Raw genomic sequence first — 24,176 nt, 5'->3', positions numbered from 1 at the left:
CTACAGCCCCAGCTCCCCCCGGGCCTCGGGCCGCTACTTTGTGTCAGTTTCGGCCACGGCGGGGCGGAAGTGACGGAGACATCTGTAGAGGGCGGGGGGGCGGGAGAGGGGGGATTTGGGGAGCGGGAGATGGGGGGCGGGAAAGGTGGGTGCCGCCATCTTTGTGAGGGGCAAGGCGAAGGTCTTAACCCTTGATTCTCTGCAGGCTTGTGATCCGACTCCTTCTCCCACCACGGGTCCTCCCTCCTCCCCCTCTCCCCATCCCCGTCAGGGAGAGAGGGTCGGGGAGCGATTGGTTGGATTTTGGGGGTTGGAAGGAAACGAGAAAGCAGCAGAAAACTTCTCTGCTTCTAGGAAGGCTGCCGGAGCATCTCTTTCATGCTGGGGAAGGGGGCGAGGCTGGGAAGTGGTGAGTGAGGGGGTCTCCCTCTAAAGGCTGCTTCACCCACTTACCCCTCCTGCTCACGCCCCTCGGAGCTGGCCCGTGTCCTGCATCCTTCTCGCCTCAGCTCATCTTAGCGCATCCCTTCTCTTACAGGGAGAGCCTCCAAGTGTGTGCCGGGCCGCCCGTGCCTCAGTTTCCCCCATCTCCGGGCCTCGGGGAGGGCGGCACCCTATAATTAGCCGCAGAGGCGGCTCCTTGGCTGGCTCACTGGTTCCCTGCCTTCCCCGGTCTTCTAGTGTCGGGGACAGATTCCCCCACCCCTAATTACTCCTTAAGGTGTCTGAGTCAAGGGGAGGGGCCCCAGTGGCGGCAAGAAATGATACTCAGATGGCTAGAATTATCCAGGGTTGAAAAAAATGGGGATTTGGACATTTCTGGCGACCAGAAGAGGGGTGGGAAAGGACTCAGTCTAATGAAGCTTCCCGGGGCGCCTGGCATCCCGTGGTCCACATTTGTTTTCCAGGATGAACTGTCCATTTGGCTTCCCGGCGTCCGGGTAGCCATCTATCTGCCTGCCGTCCCCTGGCGGTCACTTTTAAGTACTGACGCCGCGGGGGAGCCCCAGCCCAGCCCAGCCCCCAAGCCTGCTTGAGAAGTGTGAAGTGTTAGTAGAGAGCTCAAGAGATGGAAGAAAACACCTTCCAGGTAAGCGTCCCCATCCCACCGAGAATTCTGCCCAACGCCAAAAGGAGCGGGGTCTCCGGTGAAACTGCAACTGTACCCGGTCAGCTGCTGGATAGGGTCTTCCTCCCCAGTCTGAACCTGTTTTCCAGGCTCTGATCACTCACCTGCCATAGCGCCTTTCGAATCCCGATCCTTTCCTCTCACCTGTATTACTGAAAGCGCCTACTTGCAGCATCCCTCCAGTGTCCACCTTCTCCCGCCCAAGCCACATCATTGCCAAAATAATTTTCCTATTGCAAAAATCTGAACCCATCAGTTCTCTGTTCCCTGATCTTCAAGGGCTCCCTCTTTCCCTGGGATAAAATATAATTTGCTTAGCTTGGCTATTTTCGGTTCTACAGTCCTGCTCCAAATAACCCTTTTCCTCCTTATTTCATACTAATGCCCTTTCACTCATCAGGACTTGTAGTTATCCCAGACTTTGACTTCACTCTCTGGCTTGCATATATTCCCAGAGACTATCTCCCAGAGCGAATGCATCCTCTTCCGCCTAGGCCCGGATTGCTCAAAGTGCAGCTTCTTCCACCAAACCTTCCCGCATTCAAACCTCACTCTCCCCAACTCCCAAGTTAGAATCCATGCTTCCCTTCTTAAATTTCCCCAGATGTCTCAGTCTCTTCCCTTATCTCCTATAACATTCTATCATCTATCATGCGTATTTGTGTATGACTTTCTCTTGATCCTATTGCAACTCTGTGGTGACTAATTTTCAACTTTGTACTCCTAGTACCTAGTATTTGTATTACCTAGTGCCTAGTATTATAATGCTCTGCTACATAATCATTATTGATAATATTTCCAAAAATCACAGAATCTCAGAGCTGGAAGGGACCTCCTATGCCATGTAATCCAATCAATCAACAAGCATTTATTAAGTGTCTTTTGTGTGCTAGACACTGTACTAACCAACCGTACTACATTCTATCAGGAAAGATAACATGTACACGTATTAGTATATACAAAAATATTTTAAATACATAAAAGGTAGTTTGGAGAGAGAAGTTTGAGAATAGAGGTGATTCAGAGAAGACTTTAAGGCACTTGAGCTGAATTTTGAATGAAATCAAGGATTCCAAGATGTGGAGATGAGGAAGGAATATATTTTAGGTATAGGGAACAGCAAATGCAAAGGTTGAGATGGGAGATAGAGTAATTAATACATGTTCTAGTAAGCCAGTCCATTTTAACCAAATCTAATTTGTAAAACTGAAAATAGAAGAAGAGATTATCAAGTTAGTTTTAGTTGCTGTTGGTGTTTGGATATAGAAGTATTTGTTGTAAATACCATCCAGTATAGTTTTCCTTGTCGTTTTTTGTTTTGGGGGATTTGTTGTTGTTTAAATATCTGTGGTAAAGTTGGAAGAAGAAAAGTTATCATCAATTCTTCTCTGAGCAGATGAGATGAGACCTGAACCTCAATTCAGAATCTTTCTCCTGGGCAGGCTTCCAAATCTTCAGGATGATGCAAACCCACCAGCAACTGGTATGTGGCAGTGCCTACCACAGCACCTACCATGGGAGCCACCACAGGCACCCACCACCAACCATTGCCAGCACTATAGAGGGACAAAAAGGGAGATCAGGAAACAGGTCCCCCACCGCCTTTTTCCTAGAGGCAGCATGGTGGCAAAGTGACACCAGTCCTAAAGTTAGGAAGATTCATCTTCATGAATTCACATCTCTTCTGAGACACTTACTAGCTGTGTGAACATGAGCAAGTCACTTAACTCTGTTTGCCTTGGTTTCCTCATCTGTACAATAAACTGGAGGCAGAAATGGCACATCATTCCCATGTCTTTGTCAAGAAAACCCCATATGGGTTCATGAAGAATAGGGAATGACTGAATGACAATAACAAAGGATGAATAGGGAAAGTAGGATGAGAAAGAGGAGAGAGAAGAGGAAAGTACATAATTATGCCCTGAAAAGGCAGAAGGTGGGGAAAGGGTAATTTGGGTCCATTTTTCTGGGAGATGAAAGAGAGATAGTCTAAATTGTGAAATTCAGATTCTGAGAGTGACCCACTCCTTTACCTTGAGACAAGAAAGGTATTCTTTTACTATTTACAGAGAGCTAATAATAACTCACACTTTTCCAGCTCTTTAAGGTTTACAAAGCCTTCATGTATATGTATTACCTTATTTGATCAATTGAGGCAACTGATACACAGAGCAGCAAAATGGCTTGTTTAAGATTACACTGCCAATGAAGTGTAGGCAGTGGAGAGGGGCCTAGAATCCAGGTGTCCTGATTCTGATTTCTGAGACCCTTCCATTCCATCGATATGGGAAGTAAAGGAGAAAGTGAGCACTAGAGAAACTGAGAGAGAGAGAGAGAGAGAGAGAGAGAGAGAGAGAGAGAGAGAGAGAGAGAGAGAGAGAGAGAGAGACTCAGTGAAGAGAAAACAGGAAAGAAGCTGGGGAAGAGAGAAAAAAAGAGAGAAAGGGAAGAAGGGAAGAAGAGAGAGGAAGAAAGAGGGTGAGAGGAGATATGAGATAATCTCAGAAAGGGAGGCATTAGAAGCTGGAAGATTCAGGAATGATCTCCTGCAGAAAGTGGAATGTATCTGAGTCTTCAGAGAAGCCAGGAGAAGGAGGAGAGGAAGAAGAACATTCCAGGGATAAGGGACAATCATTGCAAAGACATAGAGAAAGGAGATGGAATGTCATGCATGAGGAACTGCAAGTGGGTTGATGCAGCTATATTGTAGGTTTCATAGAAGAAAATATGGTTTAAGACTAGAAAGCTAGGAAAGAGCCAAATTATGAAGTACTTTAAACACCAAAAGTCTTCATATTTAATCTTAAAGATAATAATAATATAAAGTCTATAGAGTAGGAAAGTGATATGGTCAGACTTATGCTTTTTAAAAAAATCATTTTGGCATCTTGTAGTGTAGAGAAGCATTGGAGGAAAAGGACAAGGAAAGAAAAGAAAGAGGGGGAAGAGGAGGAAGAAGAAATCACTCATAAGGGCTTGAGAAGGGACATATCAAGAAATAATAAAAATAGCAAGATTTGTGAAGTGCATAAGAATGAGAAATAAAGGATGATATCCACATTGTAAAACTGAATAACTGAAGATAGTGGCACCTTGTATGATAATAAAGAAGTTTGGAAGAAAGAGTTTGGAAGAAAAATCTGAATTCCACATTTTAGATATGTTGAGTTTGAGATTCCTCTAAGACATGGAGTTCAAGATGTCCAGAAGTCAGTTGGAAATTCAAAACAAAAATACCTGGAGCTTGGGAAAGGGAGCTGCATGGAGATGATAATAGATTCCATGGTAACTGATGCAGTCACCCAAAGACATAGTATACAACAAAAAGAAGAGATCTTAGGACAGAGCCCTGCGGTTAATGAATATGGCATGGATGAAGATTGAGCAAAAGAGGCTGAGAGGCTGAGTTAGATAGGTGGGAGGAGAACCAAAAGAAAATGCCACAGAAATCTAAAGAGGAAGGAGAAGGTGATAGACATTATCAAATACGGCAGAGAGGCCAACAAGGAGGAGGGTTAATAAAAAGTGGATAGCTATGGCAATTAAGAAAAAAATTATTGGTAACTATGGAAAGAGAGGCTCAGTATGGTGAAGTTAGAAGTTTACAGACTTAACAAGAAAGGGAGAGGAGAGGAGATGGAGTTACTTAGTGTGATGGCTTCCTCAATGATTTTAATTGGGAAGGACAGGAAAGATACAGGATAATAGACTTGAGACAGTGTAGGGTACTAGAAGGAAGGTAGAACTTGGAGTCAAAAATCTGGGGCAGCTAGGTGGGGCGATAGATAAAGCATCCGCCTTGAAGTCAGGAGGACCTGAGTTCAAATCCAGTCTCAGATACTTAAGACTTACTAGCTGGATGACCCTGGGCAAATCACTTAATCTCAGTTGCCTCTAAAAAAAGAAAGAAATAAAGCCAAATGGAGTCAAAAGCCATAGGTTCAAGTCCCATTTCTCCCACTTAGTGGCTGTGTGACCTCCAATAAATGTTTTTTTTTTTTTTTTTTTAACTCTCTGAGACATGGTTTTACTATAAAATGGAAATGGCTATACACTGTATTTCACAGGGCTTTGAGAAGGTCTTATTAAATCACTTATAGAAAAACACTTTGTAAGGTACAAAATACTATGTAAATGCAAATTAGTATAAAAAAGGGAAATATTGGGGCAGGGAATACTGACCTAAAGACCTCAGGTCCCCAGCCAGCCACATAGGTGAAGAGCCGAGGTCCGAGATCCCGAGCAGGGTTCAGTGGGTAACCGCAGTTGGCACCCATGGAGAGGCCAATGGCCAGAATCAGCAGACCGATTGCCACTGGCTCCAATCCTGCAGGCACTCCCTTGTTCTTGGTGTCTATGATGGCAAAGATGCCCACCATCAGCATAGCAGTACCTAGAATCTTGGGAGAAAGGTTACCCTGTTAGATGCTCCAAGGCTCCCCTGTGACTACCCTTATATACCTTTCAAGCTCCACCCGTACCCCACTGTCCTATCTTTCTATACACACCCCACATTTTCACTTTCCACAACCCCCCCCTTGATTTTATCCTTGGTTGCTTAAGATATACCAAGGCAAAGATCAAATAATCGATCCATGTTAGGGTAGCAGAAAAGGACCCAGGAAAACAACAAGGACAGATGATAGGAGTTGGGGATACTAGAGAAAGGGGTAGGAACTTGGGGGATGCTGGAGGAGAGGGGTGAAGAACATTGGATAATTCAGTGTGGTCCCCTGCTTCTACTCCCACCTGGTCCAGGAAGCCATTTTCCAGGGATAGATAAGGGGCTGGATAGGTGGCAAAGATGGAGGCTGTCTCCTTGGGGCCGGTCACTGTCAAGTTTCCACCAGTATAGTTCTGCAGAGCATCTGATTCAGAGAGTAGAGGCAATGGACATTTAGCTTGAGCTCCTTCCTATCCATGTACAGAGGGAGTTTTCCCATTCTCCATCCATAGGGTACCTCCCCCATTGTCTGGGCTTCTCTCTTATCAATCCTGAGTCTTTGAAAATGTTATTCCATACCATAGTAGAGGACATAGGTTGCTCCTGAGGCAAAGAAGGCAGAAAGTAGCTGTACCAGGATGTATATGGGAAATTTGGCCCAAGGTAGGCGACCCATTAGGCACATGGACAAGGAGAAAGCAGGATTCAGGTGGGCTCCTGAGGGAATAAAGATTTGTGTCAGGAAGAAACAGAGAAGTGAAACGAGGTCTAGAATGATTTGGGAAGGTGATGTATGCAAGAAGTTAGCATCCTCCCTCCTCCCCTAGTGAGAGTCTCTTTTTTTTCCAGGAGGAACAAGGATTCAGCATGAGAAGAGAGAAATGGAAGCTAGAGCTCGGGAGAAAACAAGAAAGATCTTGGAAGGTGAGATAGGGAAGATAGGCAGAGTAGGAAAGGTTGGAGAGATCCAAGGGCATACCGGAATCATGTGAAGTTTTCAGTAGATAATATCCTTGAGTCAGCGACCTGGACATTGTCTACTTCCTGCCACTCCTCCAATCTGGTACCTCCTCACTCACCTGAGACATTGCCTCCCACATAGATGGCGATCGTTACAGCCAGGGAGCCTGCCAAGAACATGGTGAAGAAGTTGCCTTTGGATCCCTCACTGGTAACAGCCTGAGCCACTGCCCCCTGTGTGATGATCTGATGGAGAAAGGTAAGGAGAGAGAAAATGATTGGAAAAAAGAGGCAAAGAGAAGGAATAAAGGAAAAAGAAAAAAGGGGGGAGGGGAGAATTAGTGAGAACAGGGAGAGAAAAAGGAAAGGTAGAATTGGTGAAGAGGGGAAGAGAAAGAAAAGAGATAAAAGGAGAGAAAGAGAATATTGGAGAAGAAATTGGGAGAAATAGAAGAAAGCAGGGAAAGCCTTAAGAGAAACAGGTTGGGAAGGGGAAAGACAGGGATAGGAAAAGAGAAGAAGGAGAAAAGAGCCTAGGAAAAAAAATGAGGGGAGAAAGGACAGGAAGAGGAAAGGTGAGAGAGAGGAGGAGGAAAGAAGGGACAGAGATGAGCAATGAACCGTGCAGTTATAGGAGATAATCGGAGAAATTTGGAAAGATGGCAAAGGACAGAAAAAGACAAAGAAGACAAAAAAGAATAGAAAAGATGGGGAGAGGGGGTCATTGGTCGGAGTAAAAATTACTTCTTTCCCCACCCTCCCTTCCTCCTGATTAATCCCATTCAGTCCTCTTACCATAAGTACAAAGACACCCAAAAATTCAGCCAAGCATTGTCGCACTAGGAGATTACGGATTCGGATCCAGGCCCTAACCTTGGCCAGAAATGTGAATTGAGTCATGATGAAAGATTTCAGTGGGAGTTCAAGGGGAAAATCTCCCTGTGGCCACCGATCACTTAATCTATTTGCTCAGCTAAGGCTCCAAACTACACAAATAGTCAAAAGATAACAGAGAGACTTTAAGACCAATTAACTTCTGTGCTGTCATTACTCCTGATAGTGGGCGGGGATAAGGAAAGCTTTCTTAGTCCCTGCTTGCACTACAAGCCTAGGGCTTTCTCCTCAGCAGACCCTCAGATCTCACTTGTTACAGGAAGGCTACTCTGTGGCAGCAGCATCTGATAGTGGAGCCAATACTTGGTGACACCGGATCTGGGTTTGTCTCAGCATTCCCACTTGCTTTTGACAAGTCTGTTAATCTTTAAATCCCTTATTTGTTCCCCACCCACCCCCACTGAGGCAATTGGGATTCTGGACTTGCCCAGGGTCACACAGCCAGGAAATGTTAAATGTCTGAGGCCAGATTTGAACTTAGGTCCTCCTGACTTCAGGGCCGGTGCTCTATCCACTGCACCACCTAGCTGCCCCTTGTGCCCTTATTTGTAAAATGGAGATAAGAATACTTGTTCAATTTATCTCATGGATGTGTTGTGAGCAAAGTATTTCAAGACTCTTGCAAATAAAATCTGCTGTTGTTCATTCATTTCAATCACGTGCAACTCTTCATGAGCCCTTTGGTGTTTCTTGACAAAGATACTAGAGTGGCTTGCCATTTCTTTCTCCATCTCATTTTTCAGATCAGGAAACTGAGGAAAACAAGGTGATTTGTCCAAGGTCATCCAGCTAGTAAGTGTTTGAGATTGGATTTGAATTCGGGTCCTCCTAACTTCAGACCCAGTCTTCTATGCACTGTACCACCTAGCTTCCCATATACATGGAACTCATTGTTATATTCTGAGACCCCAGTAAGAATGGAGATCACATCTGAATCTTCCATTTTATGTACGTGTGTGTGTGTGTGTGTGTGTGTGCTGTGCAACTTATCAAAGGCCCCAAATATTTTGGGATTCAGACTCTACATCTTCAATCCCCTATATAACTCTCTGATCTTCTGCTGGCTCTGAGGTTATCTAGAGGATCTTCCTTGGCACCCTTGCCCAAAATGCTTTTCCTCCGTACCTGCATCTCCTAGTTTTCCAGACTTTTTTCAAGTCACAATTAAAATCCTACCTTCTACAAGCATTTCCTGGTCCCTCTTAATTCTAATGTCTTTCTTCTGTTTATTACTTTCAATTTATCCTGTTTATAATTTGTTTATACATTCTTGTTTGTATGTTGTCATCCCCATTGAATAGTGAACTCCTCATGAACAAGGACCAACTTTTGCCTTTTGGGGGGGGGCATCCTCACAGCTTAATACAGTGATTGATTATTGACTGAGGTTTAAATCTTGTTTCTCTTCTTGCCTTTTTTTTTTTTTTTTTTTTTTTTTGCTAAGGCAATTGGTGTCAAATGACTTGCCCAGGGTCATACAACTAGGAAGTGTTAAGTGTCTGAGAACAGATTTGAACTCAGGTCCTTCTGACTTCAGGGCTAGTACTCTATCCACTGTGCCACTTAGCTGCCCCTAAATTTTGTTTCTCTTAAAACTCTGAAACAGGTTTCAAATGATAACTCAAAAATCTCAACATATCCAAAACCAGATCCATTTGTTTCAACCATATTCTTTTTTCCTCAATAGTATTTTTCTTAATACATATATAGTATTCAACATTCATTTTTTAAAGATTGTATTTCATGTTTTTCTCTCTCTCCTGCCTTACCCTCACCTTTCCCAAGAGAGCAAACAATCTGATGTAGGTTAAACATGTGTGATTCTTTTAAACATATTTCCATATTTGTCATATTATGTGAGAAAAATCAGACCAAAAGGGGAAAAAATGAGAAAGAAAAAGCAAGCAAACAAACAAACAAAAAAAGGTAAAAATACTATGTTTCTATTCACATTCAATCTCCATAGTTCTCTCTCTGGATGCAGATGACATTTTCCATCAGGAGTCTATTAGAATTGTCTTGAATCATCACATTGCTAAGAAGATCCAAGTCCATCACAGTTAATCACATAATTTTGCTGTTGTGTACAATGTTCTCTTGATTCTGCTGCCTTCACCCAACTTCAGTTCAAGTAAGTCTTGCCAGGCTTTTCTGAAATCATACTGCTCATCATGTTTTATAGAATAATAATATTTTATTACATTCATATAATACAACTTATGCAGCCATTCCCCAATTGATGGGCATCCACTCAGTTTCCAGTTTCTTGCTACTACAAAAATTGTTGCTATAAACATTTTTGCACACGTAGGTCCTTTTTTCTCTTTTATGATCTCTTTGACACTGCTGGATCAAGGATAGGCACAGATTTTATATTCCTCTGGGCATAGTTCCATATTGCTCTCCAGAATAATTGGATCCACTCACAACTCCACCAATAAAGCATTAGTATCTTAGTTTTCCCACATCCCCTCCAACATTCATCATCATATTTTCCTTTCATCTTAGCTATCATCAATCTGTTGGTATGAAGTGGTACCTCAGAGTTGTCTTAATTTATATTTCTCTAATCAACAGTGATTTAGGGCATTTTTTCATATGAATGTAAGCTGATTTTAATTCCAAATTGTCTACGTCCTCTGACCATTTTTCAATTGGGGAATGGCTTATATTCTTTTTTTTTTGACTTGAAAAACTTATTTTTGTTGTTGTTGCAAAATTTTTATTTTTTTTATTTTTAAAGCTTTTTATTTTCAAAACATATGCACAGATAATTTTTCAACATTGACCCTTGCATAGCCTTGTGTTTCAGATTTTTCCATTCTTCCCTCATCTTCTACCCTAGATGACAAGCAATCCAATATATGTTAAATCCAATATGTGTAAACACATTTATACAGTTCTCTTGCTGCACAAGAAAAATCAGATCAAAAAGGAAAGAAAATGAGTAAGAAAATAAAATGCAAGAGAACAACAACAAAAAGAGTGAAAATACTATGTTGTGATCCACATTTAGTTCCCACAGTCCTCTCTCTGGGTGTAGATGGCTCTCTTCATCCGAAGATCATTGGAACTGGCCTGAATCATCTCATTGTTGGAAGGTGTCATGTTCATCAAAACTGATCATCTTATGGAAGTGGAAATCTTCAACATAAAGAAGATCCAACTCACTTCCAGTGGATCAATGATGGACAGAAACAACTACACCCAGAGAAGGAACACTGGGAAGCGAATGTAAATTGTTAGCACTACTGTCTATCTACCCAGGTTACTTATACCTTCGGAAGCTAATACTTAACATGCAACAAGAAAATGGTATTTACACACATGTATTGTATCTGGGTTATATTGTAACACATGTAAAATGTATGGGATTGCCTATCATCGGGGGGAGGGTGTGGAGGGAGGGGAGGGATAATTTGGAAAAATGGATACAAGGGATAATATTATTTTTAAAAATTACTCATGCATATGTACTGTGGGAAAAAATTCTAAAAAAAATAAAATAAAATAGGAAAAGAAAAAAAAACTGATCATCTTATAGTCTTGTTTTTGCCTTATATAAGGATCTCCTGGTCCTGCTCATTTCACTCAGCATCAGTCCATGTAAGTCTCTCCAGGTCTCTAAAATCATCCTGCTGGCCATTTCTTATAGAACAATAATATTCCATAACATTCATATACCACAATTTATTCAGCCATTCCCCAACTGATGGGCATCCACTCAGTTTCCAGTTTCTTGTCACTATGAAAAGGGCTGCCACAAACATTTTTGTGGGTCCCTTTTCTTCCTTTAAGATCTCTTTGGGATATAGGAATGGCTTGTAGTCTTATAAATTTGACTCAGTTCTCTATATATTTTAGAAATGAGGCCTTTCATGAAAAGATTTACATGAACTGATGCTGAGCAAAACAAACAGAACGAGGAACACATGGTGCACAATAACAGCAAGAATGTTTGATGATCAACTATGAAAGGCTTTGTTCTTCTCAGTAGATCATTGATCCAAAGCAATCCCAAGAGTTTGAACAGAAATTCCATCTGCATACAGAAAAAGAACTAAGGAGGTTGAATGTAAAGCAACACCTGCTATGTTCACTTCTTTTTTCTGTTTTTTTCCCTCTACCATGGTTTTCCCTTTTGTTCTGATTTTTCTCTCCCAACATGATTCATAAAGAAATATGTATTCAAAATAAATTAATTAATTTAAAAAAAAAAGAAATGAGACCTTTATCAGAAACACTGTCAGCCTTATTCTTGCTACCTCCCTTCTGACTTCTGATTTCTATCTGTGTTCTTGTCACTGCCAGTATTGATCACCCAAGGTGTTGAATTGGTGTCAGCTTTGATTCTTCCTTCAATTCATTCCCACATTAGTTGATAAACTCTGTTCTTATTTCTATCTCCATACCTTTCTTGCATCCAGCTATTTTCCAGTCCATTGTCATGCCAGGGCCTTCTAATGTAACATAACATTCTATCCCTGGCCTCCTACCATGCCTTTGTATGCATTATCACCCTTTGCTTGAAATGCATTCCATCTTCACCTGAGCAGCTTAGAATCCCTGACTTCCTTCAGGGTTTAGCTGAAACACCATCTCCTACAGTTAGCAATGCCCCTCCTACCATGCAATATGACTTTGTGTTTATGTATATTTTGTATTCACTTATTTGTGTCCTTGTTGTCTCGCTCGACAATGTAAACTCCCTAAAGTAAGAAATTGTTTCATTTTTGTTTTTGTGTCACTAACCTAACAGAGTGCACAGTGTAGCCTAAGGGTTTAGTAATTTATTAATAGATTATTATTGAGTCTTCCCACTCTTCCTCACCATTCTGTCCATCCCTTCCATTGCAGTTTAGTTTTTCTAATGTACAGATCAGATCATGCCAAATGTCTAATCAAATCCCTCAAAGGCTTCCTAATACCCACCAGATAACACTCAAACTTTTTGATTGGTATATGTTAGAATAGCTGAGAAGTAGGTTGTCTTATGGATAAGGCACTGGACTTCAGAAGAATTGGATTCAAATCTTACTAAATTTTATTAGCTATTTGACACTTAATCTATCTGAGCCTCAGTTTCCTCATATGTAAAAAATGGGGTAATGATATCTGAAGCACCAATTTTATAAGGCCAGTATGAGATTAAAATGAAAATATGTAAAAGTAACAGATGTTCTTAATGCCTCCCAGGAGGAGGAATGAATCAATGAGAAAACTGTAGATAGGAATTGTATACCCCACATGACTTCTTTGCTGGACCCAAGGTCAGGAAGACCTAAATTAAAATCAAGCCTTCAAGTCACTTAATCTCTGTTTGCTTCAGTTTCCTCATCTGTAAAAGAGGAATGATAATAATGGCATTTGTCTCCCAGAGTGGTGAAGATAAAATCAAATAATATTGTAAAATGCTTTGCAAATTTTAAAGCATTATATAAATGCTAGCTATTGTTATTATTATCATGATCACCATCCTAATCTTTGAAAAAAAATTCTTATCTACCATTTCAGCCCACTCTTTCCATCTTACTAGCAAGAGGTCCCCTAACTTCCTACTGCTGGCCATGGCTGAAGAAGTTATTGCAACTGCAAAGATAGGCATTCTGAAGGATGGGCAGGAGGAGATCCTGAGACAAACATACACACATGAGGCAAAGCTTGGATCAAGGCTCTATAATGCAGTGTGGTTCAGTGTTCTAAGGCAATCCCAATAGACTTTGGACAGAAAATGCCATCTGTACCCAGAAAAAGAACTAAAGAGACGGAATATAAATCAATACTTGCTAGGTTCACTTCTTTTTTCTGCTTTTTAAAAAATCTCTCCCAGCATTTTCTCCTTTTGCTCTGATTTTTCTCTCCCAACATGATTCATAAAACAAAGTGTGTTAAAAATAAATTTAAAAAAAGTTTTAAAAGGTTATATAAGACCTGGAAACATGGAGCTAATAGGGCAAGAGTGAGCATTATAGTAATTAAATAGAGTAGGGTCCAGGAGATCAGCCTAGTAACTGCCTCAGTTGAAACCATTGAGCAGATTGGACCAAGAACTTAATTCCTATCACCAAAGTGTCCTCCTTATTTTGGATGTTTTCAGAGTCATTTTCATCAAGTTCCAAACAATATGCTTTCCCTTCCCTTATTTTTTGCTATCTACTTGATAAAGGTTTGGAAAGAGAGACAGTTGTGTAGAGAACCTTCTTTATTGGTTTGCTGTGCTCTTTTATTATTACTTTACCATATGTTAATAATGATAAAAGTTAATAATAATAAAAATCAATGAAAGTTAATAAATCATAAGAACACTTTTACCAAGTCAATTATTGTAGAGAGCCACAGATAGTGGGGGAGCTCTGGGTAAGGTATAAGACCCTTCAGCCCAGAGGGAACCTGTTGACAGTGTCTGGTTCCATTCCCCATCTCCCCTAAAGGCTCTCTGCCTTCCTGAGTAGTCAAGGAGGGTGTGTTCTACTTGAAGCAAGGGATACTTACAGTAAGGATGTATTTACACATCAGTAGCAGAGGGCTTGTAGTTAGCACTTGCACAGTGTGCTGTGATGATGTGGTGATGTGATGGTTTTATAGTTAGCACATGCTCAGTGTACTGTAGTGATGTAATCCTACTAAAGTATTTAAGGGGCTAAGGGGACTTGAAATAAACGGACTCCATCTTTGACCATTCTCATGGGTCTTTTGCTTCTTCACTAAAACCAAGGACTCAGGCTGGTCCCACGATCCTCCAGAGAGCTAGTTCGGACTGTATATTTTGGCACCCCAGCGTGGGAGCTCTATACTACAAATCATTTTGTAGATATAACCTATGCCACATTGCTTGCTGTTTTGGGGAGGGAAAGAAAAAAATCTTTGGAATTATTTCAATAGACAGAATGCTGAAATGATACGTACTACTTCCTGCTCCCTCATTTTAAAAATATCTTCTGTTGGGTCTCTATATTCCAGAAACTTTTCCACTTAGTTTGAACATTATGAGTGTTTTAAAATCAATGTTATATCCAGGTAATTGGGGGCAATATCTCTGTCTGTGATAATGACTTGGTTCTACTACCATTTATTTGGTGAATTCTCAAGGATCTTTTGAAGTTTATATTTTTTATATGGGCATTTGTCATGTATTTTTTAGGAAAGACAGAAAGTTTCTGATGTATAATTCTGACCACCAGGGTATTTTGTGGGTGCTAAATGTTCACCCCTTTCAATGAGATGTTACATAGTTTCTATCATTTCTTTACACTAACTGTCCTAACCAGTAAGTTCAGAATTTTAAGGATAAGGCATATGTCATTTCTGTTGGCAATGTCCTGATATTGAATTGCCATCATAAACTCTTCTATTTCTATAAATATACTATTCAACTGTTTATTTAATAGTTCTTTGTCAACATATTTTTAATTAAGTTCATGTAGATGTCACTCATGAAGGGCTGTTTTATCCACTGTTTGTATCTTTGATAATTGAATGATTAACTAATTAATGAATTACCCATTTCAGAGTTTCCAACTCTCAGTAAATCTATTGGCAGCCTTTACTATTGTTTGGTGAAATACCAAAAGTGTTTCTATAAGTTTTTAACCTGTTTATCATGTGCTCTGATATCCTGATATCATATTTACTTATAACCTACTTTTTTTCTGATTTAAAAGCTTTATTAATTTTAAGAACAATGATTAAGAAATTTGGGAATTGGTTTTTTGAAAATCTGCTTGTGATTTTATTTTATTTTTTTATTTAATTTTTTAAATTTTATAATTATAAATTTTTTTATGACAGTATATATGCATGAGTAATTTTTTTATAACATTATCCCTTGTATTCATTTTTCCAAATTTTCCCCTCCCTCCCTCTACTCCCTCCCCTTGATGACAGGCAATCCCATACATTTTACATGTGTTACAGTATAACCTAGATACAATATATGTGTGTAAATCCCATTTTCTTGTTGCACATTAAGAATTGGATTCCATAAACGGATTATTCCTTAGAATAATCAGGAGTATATATTTAAGACCGTCAGTAAGCATAATATGCAATAGAAATAAACTGCAACCTTTCCCAGTAAGATCAGGAGTGAAACAAGGTTGCCCACTATCACCATTACTATTCAATATAGTACTAGAAACGCTAGCCTCGGCAATAAGAGCCGAGAAAGAGATTCAAGGAATTAGAGTAGGAAATGAGGAAATTAAACTATCACTTTTTGCAGATGACATGATGGTATACTTAGAGAACCCCAAAGACTCTGCTAAAAAGCTACTAGAAATAATTCAAAATTTCAGCAAAGTGGCAGGATACAAAATAAATCCACATAAATCCTCGGCATTTTTATATATCACTAACAAAATGCAACAGCAAGAGATACAAAGAGAAATTCCATTCCAAACAAATGTTGAGAGTATAAAATATTTGGGAATCCATCTACCAAAGAAAAGTCAGGAATTATATGAGAAAAATTACAAAACACTTGCCACAAAAATAAAATCAGATTTAAATAATTGGAAAGACATTCAGTGCTCTTGGATAGGCCGAGCGAATATAATAAAGATGACAATACTCCCCAAACTAATCTATTTATTTAGTGCTATACCAATCAGACTCCCAAGAAACTATTTTAATGACCTAGAAAAAATAACAACAAAATTCATATGGAAGAATAAAAGGTCAAGAATTGCAAGGGAACTAATGAAAAAAAACTCAGAGGAAGGTGGTCTAAGTGTACCTGATCTAAAGCTATATTATATAGCAGCAGTCACCAAAACCATTTGGTATTGGCTAAGAAATAGACCGGTAGATCAGTGGAACAGATTAGATACAAAGGACAAAAAAGGGTACATCTATAGCAATCTAATCTTTGACAAACCCAAAGATTCCAACATTAGGGATAAAAATTCATTATTCGGAAAAAACTGTTGGGAAAACTGGAAATTAGTATGGCAGAAATTAGATATGGATCCACACTTAACACCATATACCAAGATAAGATCAAAATGGGTCCATGATTTAGGCATAAAGAGGGAGATAATAAATAGATTAGAGGAACAGAGGATAATCTACCTCTCAGACTTGTGGAGGAGGAAGGAATTTATGACCAGAGGAGAACTAGAGATCATTATTGATCACAAAATAGAAGATTTTGATTACATCAAACTAAAAAGTTTCTGTACAAATAATACTAATGCAAACAAGATTAGAAGGGAAGTAACAAATTGGGAAAATATTTTTAAAAACAAAGGTTCTGACAAAGGTCTCATTTCCAAAATATATAGAGAACTGACCATAATTTATAAGAAACCGAACCATTCTCCAATTGATAAATGGTCAAAGGATATGAACAGACAATTCTCAGAGGAAGAAATTGAAACTATATCCACTCACATGAAAGAGTGTTCCAAATCACTACTGATCAGAGAAATGCAAATTAAGACCACTCTGAGATACCACTACACACCTGTCAGATTGGCTAAGATGACCGGAACAAATAATGACAAATGTTGGAGGGGATGTGGGGAAATTGGGACACTAATACATTGCTGGTGGAGTTGTGAAAGAATCCAGCCATTCTGGAGAGCAATCTGGAATTATGCCCAAAAAGTTATCAAACTGTGCATACCCTTTGACCCAGCAGCGCTACTACTGGGATTATATCCCAAAGAAATACTAAAGAGCGGAAAGAGACATATATGTGCCAAAATGTTTGTGGCAGCTCTTTTTGTTGTAGCTAGAAACTGGAAGATGAATGGATGTCCATCAGTTGGAGAATGGTTGGGTAAATTGTGGTATATGAAAGTTATGGAATATTATTGCTCAGTAAGAAATGACCAGCAGGAGGAATACAGAGAGGGTTGGAGAGACTTAAATCAACTGATGCTGAGTGAAATGAGCAGAACCAGAAGATCACTGTATACTTCAACAACGATACTGTATGAGGATGTATTCTGATGGAAGTGGAAATCTTCAACATAAAGAAGATCCAACTCACTTCCAGTTGATCAATGATGGACAGAGGTAGATACACCCAGAGAAGAAACACTGGGAGGGGAATGTAAATTGTTAGCACTAATATCTGTCTGCCCAGGTTGCATATACCTTCGGATTCTAATGTTTATTGTGCAACAAGAAAATGATATTCACACACATGTATTGTACTTAGACTATATTGTAACACATGTAAAATGTATGGTATTGCCTGTCGTCGGGGGGAGGGAATAAGGGAGGGGGGGTAATTTGGAAAAATGAATACAAGGGATAATATTATAAAATATATATATATATATATAATAAAAAAAATTAAAAAAAAAAAAAAAAAAAAAAAAAAGAATTGGATTCCAAAGGTATAAGTAACCTGGGTAGATAGACAGTAGTGTTACCAATTTACATTCATTTCCCAGTGTATAACCTGCTTTTTAAAGCTCTGCTTTAAAACCTGGACAGGGAGCAAGGAGAGAAGCCTTTTCAGCATTCTCCAAACTCTGAAGTCATTTCAGATCTGACCTAAGGATAAACTTCCCAAGTTCCTTTGACCTTTGATGAGGTTTGTGGATAAGATAGGCTGAAGCCAAGATAAGCAAACAAGATGTGGAGGAACTATCATGTTGACTTTGGCACACAGTAGGGAAGGGCAGAGTTAAGGAGCTAGAATGATGTCTCAGCAGGAATTTTTATGCTCTATTCTGCCATTGTGGATCAAGCCAAGCACCATCAGACATCACTGCTCCCCAGTGACAAGGATGCAGCACGATAGATGGTGTCACCCTCATTTATTTGTACCTCAGCCTTCTATTTGATGTGTTCTCATATTTAATTTTATCATCCCAAAATCGAGAGTATTCTAGAGTATGTTTGAATATTTCCTTTCTAATTAATGCAGTTATAATTTCTTTCTCACTAATCATCTGTCTTGAGCCTTCATGCCAATTCATAAAGCATTATTTGTTAAATAAATTGTAAAAAATTCATTTTCCAATAGTAGTCATTTATTTAAAATTCATTAACAAATAAAAATAATAAAACAAAATCAAAGATAATTATATTTTTCCTATGAGAAAAATCATAGCCAGAATTACCTTGATTTTTTTACTATAAAGGGATATGATTTCATTTCCAGAAATTCAGTTCACTCTAGATTCTGATTAAAGTCTCTTGTGATTTTTTTTCATATTTCCCAAGATCAAAATTAAATTCAAAAGCTATCTCAGGAAATGAGATAGGGTTGAGATTGGTTACTCCTTTTTCCTTGTCATCTCTTCAGTCATCAGAGAAAAAGTCTTTCCAGAATATACTATACTTACCAAACCTTCATAAACTCTTTAATTTTTTAGAAATCTGTTTATAATTTTTCTTTGTAACAACTCTTATTTCAGTTCTGATAAGAAATTTCTTTTTACTTTCTTTCCCCCTGTATTTTCCACAGATTCCTTAGAGAGTCTTATATAAAAAAAGACACATTTTCTTAGCTCAAAAGGGAGAAGCCTTGCACAGCAAAACCTTTTTCAAATGATTTCCAACTTCCAGCATAAATTACTATATTAAGTAGTCAATATCCCAGAGCCAGGCCAGCTACACCTGTGTTTTAAGATTCTAGGGGAAAATAAAAAAAAAAGTTCTAGGGGTATCCTGGGGAGCAGGGACAGATTGTCTTTCTCTAAAGCCATTTGTCAAACATAACTGGTTCTTCTCCCATTATTAAATGCCAACTGGGTAGACCTCAATTCCATTTAACCACTTAATATCACGTACCTGTTATAAATGGACATTTACTTCAAAGATACAGCAAGAAGAAATGTATGTATACATACACACACACACACACACACACACACATATTTCTCTCAATATTTTAGATGCAAACTTTTCTCTATCCCGTCTTCTATTATTTAAGAAGAATGGGTTCCCTCTTCTCACAGTCCCTACATAGCATTAATCTCATCAACTTCATATCCCATTGTGGTATTATTACTACCAGATGAAATCATGATTCAGTTAACACCAGACCAGGTCCTAAATATCCCTGTGGACAGGCACTCCTGGCACCTCAGGGCATCAACACTGAGCTGGCTGCAAAACCTACCCAGACACTAGAACATTGGTATCTCATTTCCCTCCCTCACCTTTTAAAACTCACAAGGTCACAATCTCCAATCCCTTACCTAAAATGAGAGACAAACACCGAAGCAGGCAAAGAACCCAGGTCTATATTCAAAAGAGAGGGATCCTCAAGTCTTCCCCATTAGTGAGAGTCAAAGCAATCCGGTGAGATCAGGCAGCCAAAAAGAATGACTATGACCCAGTAAGGCTTTTTGAACCCACGTTATACAGAGCGTCAATCAGAAAATGTTTCTCTTAACTTCATAGTTAGCAGATTAGAAAGTTACAGAACCTTTATGCATTCTCAGCTTTCTCCAAGGCACTACCACGTGAGGAATGCTGTCAGAGGCTCCAGGTATTTGTGCAGGTACCAGATACACTTTCCCTGCGATATTTCATTGGGCTCTTAAAAATAAAATAATGGTCCCAAATTATTCTTCAGGATGGTTGGACCAGATCATATCTTTAGCAACAGTGTTAAGCCAACCATTCTGGAGAACAATATGAAGCCATGCCCAAAGGGCTATAAAACTGTGTATCTTCTTTGACTCAACAATTCTGCTACTAGGCTTCTATTCCAAATAAATCAAAGAAAAAAGAAACGAATCTTTTTGAACAAAAATACATGTAGTATTTCTTTTGTGGTGGCAAGGAATTGGAAATTGAGAGAATGGTCATCTATTAGGGGATGATTGAAAAAATTGTGGTGTGTGACTGTAATGGAATACTATTGTGTTTTAGGAAAAGTCTAGGAAGATTTGAATTGATAGAAAGTGAAGTGAGCAGAAGCAGAACATTGTGCACAAGTAATAGCAACATGGTGATAATACATTCCCCAATTCAAAAATGGTCACAAGATATGAAGAAGCAGTTTATAGATAAAGAAATCAAAGTGATCTATAGGCACATAAAAAAATACTTTAAATCACTTTTGATTAGAGAGACAAATTAAAACAACTCAGATACCACTTCATAGCTATCAGATTGGCCAATATGACAAAAAAAAAAAAAAAAAGAAAGAAAAGTGATAAACATTGGAAAGAATGTGGAAAATTGGGACACTAATATATTATTGGTGGAGTTGTGAACTAATCCAACTATTTTGGAAGTATGCTCAAAGAGCAACCAAACTATGCATATCCTTTCATCCAGCAATATCACTACTAGATCTATATCCCAAAGAGATCTTTAAAAAAGAGAAAAGGACCTACATGTGCAAAATATTTATAGCAGTCCTTTTAGTGGTGGCAAAATATTGGAAATTGAGAGGATGCCCCTCAGTTGGAGAATGACTGAACAAGCTGTTCATTACATATGAATGTAATAATGGAATATTATTGTGCAATAAGAAATGATGAACAGATCATCTGATTTCAGAAAAAAACTTGAAAAGACTTGCATAAACTGATGCAAAGTAAAATGTGCACAGTATCAGCAACATTGTGTGATGATCAACTATGATCGACTCAGCTTTTCTCAGCAACACAATGATCTTAGACAAGAACAAAAGATTCACGAAGAAAAATGCCATCCACAACCAGATAAAGAATTGTTAGACTCAGTATGTAGAGCAAAGAATATTTGTCTTGCTTATTTTATTCTTTCTCATTGTTTTTTTCTCCGCCTCCTTTTGATCTGTGATTAATATGGAAATATGTTTTTCATGATAGCACATGTATAAACTAAGTGATATTGCTTACCATATTCAGGAGGGAGGGAGAAAAATTTGGAACTCAAATACTTGTACAAATGAATGCTAAAAATCTTCTTGACACATAACTGGAAGAGGAATAAAATACTATCCATTTTTAAAAGCAAAAAAAAAAAATGATAATCAACTATTAAAGATTTAATGGAAGGTGGAGCCAAGATGGTAAAGATGGCTGAGACTCACTGGAGCTTTCCCCCACACTACTCCAAATTCCTTTAAATAATGTCTCTAAACAAATTTTAGAGCATTAGAACCCGAAAAAAGACAGAGTGGAACAATTTTCTATCTGAAGAAAACTTGGAAGGTCAGCAGGAAAGGTCCAGATTGTCCAGCACAATCTTGATGCAGGCCGGGCCAGCACAGCTCCAGCCCCACCCAGCACCAGTGGGCCTTGGGGCTTCTGAATCAGCAACAAGACTGACGATTTCCAGACCTCTCAGCCCAGAGATACCAAAGAAGGTCAACAAGAAGGCTTTGTCTCATTGGGGTTAGAGGGCCTTGGTAGACCAGGAAGACGGGGTGGTGGCAAAAGTGGCAGCAGCTTTTTGAGATCCTAAACTATAGATAGTAAGGGAGTGGAAATGGTCAGAAGGAAATCTCTTTATTAGTATTGAGGAAGGGCTCTGTTGCTTTAGCACCCTAGAATTTACAGCAACAATGGAGCAGGGACTTTCCTCACAATTTCAGGGCAGAAAAAAATGGCTGGTCACTCAAATACACGTCTCCTTGGATCATAGCATCTTAAAAGAATTGAAAACTTAAGTCCCCAGAAGGATCTTTGAAAACAGCTTCATAAAACCCTAAAGCTTGGAACAGTATATCCTCCACCTTGGAAACAGAGCCCTACTTTAATAAAGAATTAAAAGCTAAATAATAGACTGGGGAAATGAGAAAATAACAGAAAAAAGATTCTGACCAAAGAAAGTTATTATGGTGACAAGGAAAATCAAAACACACACTCAGAAGATAACAACAAAATTAAAGATCCTACATCCAAAAGCCTACAAGAAAAATCAGAATTGGTCTCAAGCCATGGAAGAGTTCAAAAGAGATTTTAAAAAATCAAGTAAGAGAGAGCAAGGAAAAATGGGGAAGAAAAATGAGAGTGATATAAAAGGAAATATAAAAATCTAATGAGGATAAAAATGCCTTAAAAAGTGAAATTGGCCAAATGAGAAAGGAGATACAAAAGCTTATTGAGGAAAATAATTGCTTAAAAATTAGAATTAAGCAAATGGAAGTTAATGACTTTATGAGAAATCAAGACACAATAAAATAAAACTAAAAAATGAAAAAAGAAAACAGTATGATAACTGATCTGGAAAATATATCTAGGAGGATAATTTTAAAATTATTGTTCTATCTGAATGCCATAATGAAAAAAAGAGCATAGACATCATCTTTCAAAAAATTACCAAAGAAACTTGTCTTGATATTATAGAACTAAAGAGTAAAATAAAAACCAAAAAAATCCACTGATCACATCCTGAAAGAGATCCCAAAATGAAAATTTTCAGGAATATCATAGCCAAATTCTAAAAACCCCAGGTCAAGAAGAAAATATTGCAAGTATCCAGAAATAAACAATTCAAATACAGTGGAGCTATAATCAGGATAACACAAGATTTAGCAGCTCCTACATGAAAGGCTCAGAGGACTTGGAATATGATATTCCAGTGAGCAGTCAGAGAGCTCTGGATCACCTACTCAGTAAAACTGAATATAATCTTTCAGGGGAAAGGTGGATATTCAATGAAGTACAGGACTTTCAAGAATTCATGATGAAAAGGCCAGAGCTGAATAAATTTGATTTTCAAATATAGGATTCAGGAGAAGCATAAGGAGGTAATCAGAAAAAGGAAATCATAAAGGATTTAATAAGACTTTTGTGTTTACATTCCTACATAGGAGGATGATATTTGTAACTCATAAGAATTTTCTTATTTTGGCACTTAGAAAGAGTACATATAGACAAAGGGCACAGGTATGAATTGAATATAAAGGGATAATATTTAATAAATAAAGAGGTGAGAGAAAAATGTACTGGAAGAAATGGAAAGGGAGAGGTGAAATGGCATAAATTTTCTGCCATAAAAGAGGTAAGAAAAAGATTTTACAGCAGATGGGAAAAGGGGGAGGGGAGGAGGAGTGAGTGAACCTTATTCTTATCAGAACTGACTCAAAGAGGAAATAATAAACAGATTTAATATGGTATAGATAGAAATCTATCTTACCCTGCACAAAAGTAGGAAGTGAAGGAAATGTGAGAAGGAGAGATGTTAGAAAAGCGAGTGTATTGGAGAAAGGAATAGTCAGAAGCAAAATACTTTTGAGGATAGGGTGAAAGGAGGAAAACAGTAGAATAAATGGGGGAAATACAGTTAACAATCAAAATTATGAAAACAACTTAGAAGAAAGTTTCTCTGATGAAGGCCTCTTTTCTCAAATGTATAGGGAACTGAGTCAAAAAATAAAAGGCATTCTTCAGTTGATAAATAATCAAAAGATATGAATTATCCCCAAAGGGCTATCAAATCATGTATAAACCTTGACCTAACAATACCACTACTAGGCATGAATCCCAAAAGAAAGTTTTTTTAAAAGGAAGAGGATCTATATGTATAAAAAATTTTATAGCAGCTCTTTTCTCTGGGTAAATTGGAAATTGGAAGGGATGACCCATCAACTGGGAAATGGCTGAATAAATTGTGATATATGATTATGACTGAATATTACTGTTCTATTAGAAATGATAAGCAAGATGCTCTCAGAAAAACCCAGAAAGTACTCCATGAATTCAAGCAAAGTGAAATGTTCAGTATACAAAGTAATAGCAATATTGTGGGATGATCAGCTGTGAATGACTGCTACTCTCTACAATGATCCAAGACTATTCTGAAGGAATTATGATGAAAACTGCTATCCATACGCAGAGAAAG

At 38.6% G+C, this 24,176-nt stretch overlaps 1 protein-coding gene and 1 long non-coding RNA gene across 4 annotated transcripts; one reads left to right on the top strand and one right to left on the bottom strand.

The window, feature by feature from the left end:
• The first annotated feature begins 155 nt into the window (after positions 1-155).
• Positions 156-12,935, top strand: LOC141539404 (uncharacterized). Of its 2 annotated transcripts, none has more exons than XR_012481292.1 (5): positions 156-409; positions 909-1,090; positions 6,423-6,497; positions 6,676-6,792; positions 8,171-12,935. It is a non-coding gene; the product is annotated as an uncharacterized LOC141539404 (long non-coding RNA). The 2 variants fall into 2 exon arrangements; XR_012481291.1 differs by having other exon boundaries at positions 2,526-6,497.
• AQP10 (aquaporin 10) lies at positions 1,979-7,614 on the bottom strand. Of its 2 annotated transcripts, none has more exons than XM_074262150.1 (6): positions 7,329-7,614; positions 6,653-6,779; positions 6,153-6,290; positions 5,879-5,997; positions 5,312-5,529; positions 1,979-2,685 (listed from the first exon to the last, which is right to left on the bottom strand). In XM_074262150.1, the coding sequence occupies exons 1-6, from the start codon at positions 7,431-7,433 to the stop codon at positions 2,550-2,552; spliced, it is 843 nt and encodes a 280-aa protein (XP_074118251.1). In that variant the 5' UTR covers positions 7,434-7,614; the 3' UTR covers positions 1,979-2,549. The 2 variants fall into 2 exon arrangements, with proteins under 2 accessions (XP_074118251.1, XP_074118252.1); XM_074262151.1 differs by lacking the exon at positions 1,979-2,685 and adding an exon at positions 4,905-5,023.
• Positions 12,936-24,176: the final 11,241 nt, after the last annotated feature.

The sequence above is a fragment of the Sminthopsis crassicaudata genome, chromosome 4 (genome assembly GCF_048593235.1).
Source record: "Sminthopsis crassicaudata isolate SCR6 chromosome 4, ASM4859323v1, whole genome shotgun sequence".
Classification (NCBI taxonomy): Eukaryota; Metazoa; Chordata; class Mammalia; order Dasyuromorphia; family Dasyuridae; genus Sminthopsis; species Sminthopsis crassicaudata.
The sequence above is the reverse complement of the archived record's forward strand: the minus strand, read 5'-3'. Positions and strand labels throughout refer to the sequence as shown.